Source organism: Pristiophorus japonicus, chromosome 2 (genome assembly GCF_044704955.1).
Source record: "Pristiophorus japonicus isolate sPriJap1 chromosome 2, sPriJap1.hap1, whole genome shotgun sequence".
Taxonomy (NCBI): domain Eukaryota; kingdom Metazoa; phylum Chordata; class Chondrichthyes; family Pristiophoridae; genus Pristiophorus; species Pristiophorus japonicus.
In genome coordinates, this window is record NC_091978.1 from 315,811,790 (window position 1) to 315,822,914 (window position 11,125).

Consider the following 11,125-nt stretch of genomic DNA (forward strand, 5'->3'; position numbering starts at 1 on the left):
AAATCTCACTCCAATCCAGCTTCAGCAATCTCAACCAATTTCTTCCAAGTAAGGCAGGCTTGCCTCCTTTCACTACTATTGGAGGCAAGTTCTGAAATTGATCTTTATATTTCACCAGTACGGTAATACGACCTACCACAGGAATTTTCTCCACCTAGTAGCCTCGCAGCTCTATCTTGGATTTCTCCAATGGGAAATCACGCAATTTATCGAGGTATAGCGACTCCGGTACTACACTTACGATTTCAATTGTTATCTTGAATTTCGCAATCTCTATGTGGATTTTGATACTTTTTGAATCACTGTCCGTTAACCTCGTGCTCCTGATGACGTGTAACTCTAACTTCTCCTCGTCCTGTTGTTGTTCTTCCATGCTATGTAGTCTCTGGGGATTTCTACTCATAGCTTTGAATGCTGGACTCATAGCTTTAAAAGCTGGTTTACCCTTCAGTCAACGTGCCTTCGCCAGATGCCCAGTCTTTTTGCAGAAGAAACAATCTGCCTTCACATATGGACAACTTTGAGCAATGTGTTGTCCCAGGCACCTATAGCTCTATTAGAATTTCCAGTTTCTGAGACTTTGGGCCGGCACCGTCTTTTACTTTGAATCTGCAGATGATTCACCTCGGTTGACTGACGACCATAATTATTATGAAATTCTCAGGAATATTGATTGGCCATGCCCATCGACCTTGCTATCTGACAAGCAATCTCAAAAGTCACGTCATCCGTCGTCAATAACTTTCTTCTGATCGCATAATTTTTCACCCGCAAACAAAACGATCCCGCAATGCTCGGTTTTGAAAGTTTCCGAAATTACAGTGAATAGATAGCTTTTTTAATGCTACAATGTAACCACTGATACTGTCATCAGTCTTTTGATTTCGTATAACGAAACTATAGCTTTAGCAATTTCGAACGGTTTGGTGTTATAGTGCTGTTCCAGCTTCGTTAAAATCTCTTTAAGCGTTGTGTCCTTTGGCTCGTCAGGCACAAGCAGATTTACAAGAGTTTCATACAATTCCAGTCCAGCTTCCGATAAGAAAATCACTCTCTTGCGTTCCAATATTGCCTGATTCTGGACTGCATTCTCTGGAACTTCGATTATGTTATTTGCAGTGAAATACATTCTAGCCAATCCACATATGCTTTAAACCTTTCCTGGTCGCATTTATATTCACCTAAGTGTTCCATTACACCTGTGGGTGCTGCCATTTTAAATTCTAGCTGTTCACACAGTGCGCTGTATTTTACCTCGGATTTTGTAGCTTTTTCCAAAGACAGAAACTTCCAAAGTCTCTCTGTCGGCTGGCTGAAGCCTTCACCAACAACATTTCAGCTTTAAATCATCAGAACAATCCCATCTCGCCACTAAATGTGATATATTCACAGAGCATAAGCACACACAGCTTTCTAACATGGCAGGCAGCTTTCTCGGAAGCCACCGGAACCTGCTGCTTCTGTTTCATTATTAACTCTGTAGTTGCAGTACCCAATATGTCCACATCCACAGTGTGGCGCTACAAACATTACAAGCTTACAGACATTACATGGAGAAAGAGTGCAAAGTGCTGCAGTACAGCGGGACCTGGGGGTTCTTGTGCATGAAACACAAAAGGATAGTATGCAGGTACAGCAAGTGATCAGGAAGGCCAATGGAATATTGGTCTTTATTGCAAAGGAGATGGAGTATAAAGCAGGGAAGTCTTGCTACAGCTTTACAGAGTATTGGTGAGGCCACACCTGGAATACTGCATGCAGTTTTGGTTTCCATATTTAAAAAAGGATATATTTGCTTTGGAGATGATTCAGAGAAGGTTCACTAGGTTGATTCCGGAGATGAGGGGGTTGACTTATGAGGAAAGGTTGAGTAGGTTGGGCCTCTACTCATTGGAATTCAGAAAAATGAGAGGTGATCTTATCGAAATGTATAGGATTATGAGAGGGCTTGACAAGGTGGATGCAGAGAGGATGTTTCCACTGATGGGGGAGACTAGAACTAGAGGGTATAATCTTAGAATAAGGGACCGCCCATTTAAAACAGAGATGAGGAGAAATTTCTTTGCTCAGAGGATTGCAAATCTGTGGAATTCGCTGCCTCAGAGAGCTGTGGAAGCCGGGACATTGAATAAATTTAACACAGAAATAGACAGTTTCTTAAACAATAAGGGGATACAGGGTTATGGGCAGCGGGAAGGGAAGTTGAACTGAGTCCATGATCAGATCAGCCATGATCTTATTAAATGGTGGACCAGGCTTGAGGGGCCGTATGGCCTACTCCTGCTCCTATTTCTTATGTTCTTATGAAGTGGTTGTCATATGAAGAAAGGTTGAGCAGGGTGGGTCTATACACATTAGAGTTTAGAAGAATGAGAAGTGATCTTATTGAAACATATAAGATTATGAGGGGGCTTGACAAGGTGGATGCAGAGAGGATGTTTCCCCTCATGGGGAATCTAGAACTAGGAGGCATAGTTTCAGAATAAGGGGTCACTCATTTAAGACAGAAATGAGGAGGAATTTCTTCTCTCAGAGAGTCATGAATCTTTGGAATTATCTACCCCAGAGAGCTGTGAAGGCTGGGTCATTGAATATACTTAAGGTGGAGAAAGACAGATTTCTGAATGATAAGGGAGTCAAGGGTTATGGTGAGCGGGCGGGGAAGTGGAGTTGCGGCCAGGATCAGATCAGCCATGATCTTATTGAATGGCGGAGCAGGCTCGAGGGGCCAACTAGCCTACTCCTGCTCCTATTTCTTATGTTCTTATATTCTTTTGTTGAGGGATGAATATTTGCCAAGTAAATAATAGTAATTATTCTGGCATGTTACGCTACTGGTTTGAATATATTGCCAATAAAATGAAGGCACCTGTCAGATATTTTAAAAGATATACCCATAACAGAAATGAAGCGTGTAATGGTCTGTACCCATTGTTCACTGATTTGTTTGAAAAAAAAGACACTGCGGGGGAGAAATTGCCCTGCACCCCGATTGGGGCCGGTGACATGCTCGGCAAGGTACTTCCCGCACTCGGTGCGGAAGTCCCACCCCGGCTGTGGAATTGGTCTTACTGCCCCTCAGAGGAAATGTTGCGCAATCTACTTCCTCTTTGGGCAGGTTCAGCGGCACTAATGGGGTGTGATCGACAGCGCTACGTGGATGCTCTGTGTAGCGCTGAGACATTTCAACGCCCCTCTTCTTCGCTTAAAGTGGAGGACCACTGCGCACTCCACTCGGCCACCAGGGCAGCATGGTACCGGGCGCACGATGGTGGCCCGGACCACGCTAGGAGACAAGAATTGGAGCCGACCATTGAGCAAGATGGCGGTGCGGGGCGCTCGCGTCCTCCGCTCCAACTTCCACCCCGCAAGCAGATGACGGCCCGATTCACGACCCGTGGCTCTGGTGCTGACACCTGCTGGAACCAGCCTCGCGGGGCAATATCCGCCACAGGGCAGAAAGGAGTCGGCACGCAGCGCTGATGGATCGCCATGCATGGCGATTACGTCATCGCCGGTTGCGCGGTGGTTAGGGGCACTACCCATGGGAGGTGGCGCTGCCATGGCAGCACCTCCACGAACTTCAGAGCAATTTCTCGAGAGCCAGAACCCACCCCTGGCAAAATTTGTTTTGTGCCTTGTTAGTGCCTCAGGAGGCGCTAAGGGATGGCGCAAAAAGGGACAATTTCAACCCCTACATTTTCTAACATACTAATTGCCTAATATATTGTAAATTGCATTAATAATGTTACATTTGTATACTGAGATAATCGTGACAGTAAGTTTCCTGATAGCTCTCAACATCTGACACCTCATCCTATACAGCTAAAGTACCTGAAATAAAAGCCCAAAATTAGTGTCCAGACCGAACTCACTCTCTGGTAACATTTATTTTTTCCTCCTCTATTTCATTGTTTATTTCAATAATCTAATCCCTTATATTTCCACAATGACAGTCAGAATCTGAGTAAAAGAACTTCAAGGAATGTTATTCATTTAATAATGTACGTTTGACTGGCTTTGAACAAAATAATACCTCTTCAAACTTTTTGCACAGATTCCGTTTCTGACTGTGATCACAGATGCTTAAACATTCAATAAATGTTTCACAGAGTTTTAACCACTTTGGATTGGAAATGGCTAAATAGATTTTAATAGCAGCAAAATACTTTCTTGAAACAGATAAATTGTGAGTAAGTGTTGACAAAATACATTTTTGTTCTTATTACATATGATTTGCGTCATATTTGTGCAACTTGGCCTGCTTTGCTAATGATGAATGCAGCACATTTAACCACAGGCTTCTGGTCAGGAAATGCTCCCTCAGCCTACGTCACTGTTCATTAGTGACCCACAATATTTAGACAATAGATGCAGATGCTGAGTAGTGTGGATCAGACACAGACTGCAGCAATACAGCAACAGTAAGAAGATAAAGAACATTGTACAAGTAAAGCACAATGAACAGCAAAGTTATTCTCACCGTCCTCACTCTCTTTGTACTTTATGTGGCTTCCGCACAAGGTAAGAAATTATCAAATTCTAGTATTGCACATTTAGTTATACAGAATCTAGAATTATATTTGCAACGTGCATGCAACCATAGTTTATCCTAAACATTTTGTGACAGAATTACTATTGTAATTACCCATTAGTTCTTTGTTATACATGTTAAATGATGAGAGAGATTTACCGTAATCTGCATTTTGAACAAATTATATAAGTGTAAGGACATTAAATTTCAATGGCGAGTGGTAATGGACAAGAGACTAAGGCAACTGACATCACCAGGAACACAGAAGTAGAATTTCAGTGCGCAGGAACAAGTATCAATCTGAGAAAGGCATTTCAACTCTATTTTCAAAACTAATCCCTTGGATATTTTTATTTTTCAGCTGCATCGATTGGAAGCATAGGAATAAACATGCGCTGTCAGTGTATCAAAACATCCTCAAAGTTCATCCATCCGAAGTTCATGGAGGATATTGAAATTATTCCAAGTGGTCCCCATTGTGGGAATGTAGAAATTATGTAAGTGTTTGTGACAGAATATTTATGAATCTTATTTCTGCTAGAAATGACATTTAGTTATTGTTTAGTTACTGATAATTCTTTACAGTGAAAATAGATGGAAAATATTAAATGTAAAATAGGGTTGTTTATACTGCAAGAGGATATTTTTTTTAGTTGGCTGGGTCTTTAACGTTCAAAAAAAACCCTCACTTTGGTCAATAGCCTCTGAACCAAACGACTTTAAAATCACATCAGGAAGGTTTTCATTTGACTGAAAACTAGGAGAATCAAGGCTGAGGGACTTCCAAGTGTGTTAAGCATATTGCTGGTCATCTCAAACTTTGCAGCATAGCAGCAGAGGATCAGTACACAACCTGCTACTGTTTAACTAGGACTATACTACTCATTTTGGATTGCAGGGTTATCTGTAGTCGAATGGGAGAATTCCAGCATCCAGTGACTGGTTTGCCTCTCTATTATCCATCAATGAGCCAAACTGGCTGATCAATAATCAACAGCTTCCTGGAGTTCTACAGACCTGCTTGGCTCAGGCATCGAGTTATGAATTTGGCCAAGAAAGGATGAATCTCTCAGTGGCAGACATGTTATGTTGCAGCTCCTGTGACGTTAAAGAGTCTCCACTTGGCTCTTGTTCCATGGGCAATTGTCATTCATTGATCATTAGACATCTGGCAGAGCATGAATTTGAACTTTTGCTAGGAGAACTGCACACATCAAAGAACTCCTCTTGACTAGCATGTGACCAATATAACTCATAATATAATGTATGTCCATTGTCACCATCCTCCTGAGCACAGCATGGAAACACACTATAATCCATTGAGTTGTATGGGAAATTGAAACCAATTTGATTCTTTTGCCTCGTGGCTGTTACCCAGGGCAGTACACAATTTCGCCCCCAGAGTTTCTTCTTCAACTATTTGAAGGTGTCTTCCTTCAACTTGGTGAGAGGACCTCATCTAATATTAGGGACATGGTAACAGGACATTTAGAAAATCAGAATATGATTAGGCAGAGTCAACACGGATGTATTAAAGGAAAATCGTGTTTCACAAATCTGTTTGAGGTTTTTGAGGTTGTAACTAGCAGGGTAGATAAGGGGGAATCAGTGGATAGTGTGTTTGGATTTTTCAAAAAAGCTTTTGATAAGGTGCCACACAAGAGGTTTTTGCACAAAATTATGGCTCATGGGGTTGGGGGTAATATATTAGCATGGATTGAGGATTGGTTAATGGACAGAAAACAGAGAGTAGGAATAAACAGGTCATTTTTGGGTTGGCAGGCTGTAACTAGTCGGGCACCGCAAGGACCAGTGCTTGGGCCTCAGCTATTTATAATCTATATCATTGACTTAGATGAGGAGACTGAGTGTAATGTATTAAAATTTGCTGATGATACAAAGTTAGAAAAAAGAAAGACTTGTATTTAGATAGCACCTGCATGATCACCAGACGTCCCAAAGCGCTTTACAGCCAATGAAGTACTTTTTGAAGTATAGCCACTGTTGCAATGTAGGAAATGCAGCAGCCAATTTGCGCACAGCAAGCTCCCACAAAAAGCAATGTGATGATGACCAGATAATCTGTTTTAGTGATTGAATTGAGTGATAAATATTGGCCAGGACACAGGAGATAATTCAACTGCTCTTCTTCAAAATAGTCTCATGGGATCTTTTACGCCCACCTGAGAGGGCAGACAGGGCCTCAGTTTAACGTCTCCTCCGAAAGACGGCACCTCCGACAGTGCAACACTCTTTCAGTACTGCACTGGAATGTCGGCCTAGATTTTTGTGCTCAAGTTTCTGGAGTGGGACTTGAACCCACAACCTTCTGACTCAATAGCGAGAATGCTACTGAATAAGTTGTGAGGAGTACGCAAAGAGACTGTAATGGGATATCGACAGGTTAAGTGAGTGGGCAAGAACATGGCAGGTGGAGTATAATGTGGAGAAGGGTTAAGTTATCCACTTTGATAGGAAAAATAGAAAAGCATAATATTTTTCGAATGGTGAGAGATTGGGAAATGTTGGTATTCAGAAGTATCTGGATGTTTTTCTCCACAATTCACAGAACGTTATCATGCAGGTACAGCAAGCAATTAGGAAAGCAAATGGCATGTTAGCCTTTATTACAAGGGGATTGTTGTATAAGAGTAAAGAAGTCTTACTATAATTATATAGGGCCTGGTGAAACCACACTGAAGCAATCTTCCCACTTTTCTTTTTGGTGCGCAGTCCCATTAAGTTTGTTGCGCGGCCGCCTATCCGTGGAATCTTTTCCAGCAGCAGCGCACCTCAGGAGGAACATTGACCTGCAGTATTGTGAACAGTTTTGGTCTCCTTACCTAAGGAAGGATATACTTCCCATCGAGGGAGTGCAACGAAGGTTCACCAGACTGATTCCTGGGATGAGCGAATTGTCCTATGAGGAGAGATTGAGTAAACTAGGCCTATATTCCCTAGAGTTTAGAAGAATGAGAGGTGATCTCATTGAAACATGTAAAATTCTTAAAGGGTTTGACAGGATAGACACTGGGAGGATGCTTCCCCAGCTGTGGAGTCTAGAACTGAGTGTCGCAATCTTAGAATAAGGGGTTGGCCATTTAGGACTGAGATGAGGAGAGATTTCTTCATTCAAAACATTGTGACTCTTTGGAATTCTCTATCCTAGAGAGCTGTGAATGCTCAGTCGTTGAGTATATTCAAGACAGAGATCGATAGATTTTTGGATATTAAGGGAATCAAGGGATATGGGGATAGTGCGGGAAGGTGGAGCTAAGTTAGAAGATCAGCCATGATCTTATTGAATGGCAGAGCAGGCTCGAAGGGCCAAAAGGCTTACTGTTGCTCCTAATTCTTATGTTTTTATGTTCTGATGGTGTAGGACAGCTTGCAACATGCCAACCATCTTGATATTCTAGATATCAAGTCCAATGGCATGTCACAGACTTAGTCACAACTGCTTAATAACGGTTCCCATAAAGGGGCATTGGCAAAACAAGCATGACTACCAGGAGTTCACCACTCTTCCAGAGTGCTGACTAATAGCTGTGTTGGAACCTGCCTTTCCTTCAACTGTTTCCCCATTTTGTCGCATGCTCACCTCACAGATTGGTCATGGATCCCACATATGGGACAAAGGATGCCCAAGATCTCAAACCAGGAAGGATTTTGAAATAGAGAGTTAAAAATGTTGATGGCATTTTCTGGTCTATGATTTTTTTAATGTTCTGATAATGGACAGACAATTTCAAATACATCCATTTCTTCACTTCTTTTAGTGCCACTCTTCAAGATAGTAACCGAGTCTGTCTGAATCCTACATCCGCCTGGGTGAAGATAATTATTGACAGGATAATCAGTCGGTAAGTTTCTATTTCTGTGCAGGACAAGGAATAGAGAAAGGGAAACCATTTCACTTTGTATCCAGTTACAGCATCAAACACTCCACAGTCAGGTGCATTATGCCTTAGACAAAACACAGGACACAAATCCCTTTCAAATATCTTTTGTCACTAGCAGAAAGAGGATACTACCTTTTGGCATCCATTGATCCCGGGTGGTATAATAGAAGGATATCAGGGAAAATTCAGCGATCCCACAGCCCCCATTGGGAGCCATGTTTGAAGGGTGCAAGGGTCGGAGATAGGGCCAAAACACGATTGTGCTCCTTCTCCAAACCATTTGAGTGCAGCTCCTGCTGGGAGCATGGGATTGCAGAATTTAGATCAGTGCTCTAATCTATTACAAAGACTAAAATCCCATTCACCCTGTGGGTCAAAATTCTACTGATTCAAATGAATTGACAATATTTTCTTCATAGACCATTATGGATCTAAAAGCTTCATTGCAATTTTTATCAAATTTTTTACTCTCTACAGATCTAAGAAGACTAATGCAGTTCAATGAAGAGAATCTCAATGTAGGAGTGTGAAGATACTACAACACACCCATATCAGGGAATTTTGTATAAGCTCAAGGTTTCAAATCTGCCAGCCATCTTGTTCAGATTTATTCTAGGATCTCAACAGCCAGTGAGCATATAACTGGCTTAAATCAGTGTTCCATATTTATGTATTTATTTATTTAGCAATGTTAGCACTTGGAGAATGAAAGCTGGATTTTTTTTCCTTATTTAGCTGTACCCTGTACTGTTGCATTTGATTGAGAACATTTCAAAGACTGGATGTGGGATCAATGGATGTGTGATTTTTACTGATGAGAGATGGCAGTTTTTGCCTGCCCCAAACACTGTTGTGGATGTAGGGATTGACACTGGCAAACTGATGGTGAATTGCCATTTTGCAAATGGTGTAGTCTCACTCTAATTCAGTTTTTCAGGTTGATTGCAACCATCACCGGTTTTAAAAGATCCTAGATGGTTTGTTAGCAAAGAGCCAACTGTCCTGTTACCATTTCGCCAACACTAAATATTTCAGCATAATTTGGATACTAATGAATCGAGCTCTATGCTTCAATATAAGTACTAATGCACTGAGCAGTGCTTGCATAACCAGAGAGCACTATAACTCAACAGTGCTAGTTCTATATCACTGAGCAGGCACTCTTCTCAAGCCAGTCCAACAGTGTAACAATGCCAATAATGATCTGGTTAGATTATCATATTCTTTCCCGTTTGTTGGCAGGTTAAGATGCAGGGTACAGTTATGCAGCAGGAATGTAATGTTGTGCTGTAACATAGTGTCAGTATTGTGATTCTGATTCTGCCAATTATTTATTATAATACACCATTTTATTTTATACACTTCATTATTTATGTATATTCAATGTTTTCATCAAATGATTTCGCTTATATTTATTACAAAAATGTTATGTTGATAACAGCAAAATAATGATACAGAAACTGATTATTTTCTCAATAACTAATTTAACTTTTCTAATACATTCCACTCCCTGGAATTTTTATATTTATTGAAAGATAAATTAGTTCATATATTTATTGTAAAGCTGTAGATGTGCAATGTCTTGTTTTCTAAATAATTGACCTTGCCTTAAATTATTATTAAAATATTCTGAGGTGAACTGAATAACAACTATGTGAATTTACTGTATAATACACACCATCATAGATATAAGTTGCACAGGGGCCACAAAGATTACAGAAAGAACACAACTATGTGTAACCTCCTCCAGGGACAGATTAATGAACGAGTCTATGGGGCCCATTCCCAGGGGCCCCATGTAAATAATACCCCCCCTCCCCACATCCCCCCCCCCCCCCAACGCCTGTAAATCTCACTGTAGTGAGGATTGCCATCCGACCCAGATTATTCTAGAGTCTCCTTGAATGATAGATAAACTCCCAAGTCCAGATGGGAGAAAGATGGGAGAAAATATTGAAGTAGAGATTGTGTTTCACATATTGTGCCTGTGGTTTGTGCCATCTGTGGACTTTCTTTGTGTGTTCGAAACAGCCTTCCGGTTCTCAGAATTGCTTGCTTGAGGCTCAACAGCTTCTGGCACCATCCCCAGTCTGCTGAAAACTCACAACATTGGAGAAACGGCTGGCACAACAGTGTGAGTTCAAGGGCTAGCAATGAACGTAAGAGCATAAGAACATAAGAATTAGGAGCAGGAGTAGGCCTTTTGGTCTCGCAAGCCTGCTCTGCCATTCACTATCATGGCTGGTCTTCTACTTCAACTCCATTTTCCTGCACTATCCCCATATCTCTTGATTCCCTTAATATCCAAATATCTATCGATCTCTGTCTTGAATATCCTAAAAGACTGAGCCGCCACAGCCCTCTGGAGTTGAGAATTCCAGAGATTCACCACCCTCTGAGTGATGAGGTTTCTCCTCATCTCAGTCTTAAATGGCCGACCCCTTATTCTGAGACTGTGATCCCTGGTTCTAGACTCCTCAACCAGAGGAAACATATTCCCTTATCTACCCTGTCAAGCCCTGTAAGAATTTTGTATGTTTCAATGAAATCACCTCTCAGCCTTCTAAACACTAGAGAATATAGGCCTAGTCTACTCAATCTCTCCTCATAGTCCAACCCCCCATCCCAGAAATCAGTCTGGTGAACCTTCGTTGCACTCCCTAAATGGCAAGTATATCCTTCCTTAGAT

General features: G+C 41.5%; 1 protein-coding gene across 1 annotated transcript; it reads left to right on the forward strand.

Annotated features, from left to right (window-relative positions):
• The first annotated feature begins 4,393 nt into the window (after positions 1-4,393).
• Positions 4,394-10,028, forward strand: LOC139234502 (interleukin-8-like). The gene is made up of 4 exons (XM_070865263.1): positions 4,394-4,524; positions 4,896-5,031; positions 8,314-8,397; positions 8,914-10,028. Exons 1-4 carry the CDS (start codon positions 4,461-4,463, stop codon positions 8,939-8,941), a joined length of 312 nt encoding a protein of 103 aa, XP_070721364.1. The 5' UTR covers positions 4,394-4,460; the 3' UTR covers positions 8,942-10,028.
• Positions 10,029-11,125: the final 1,097 nt, after the last annotated feature.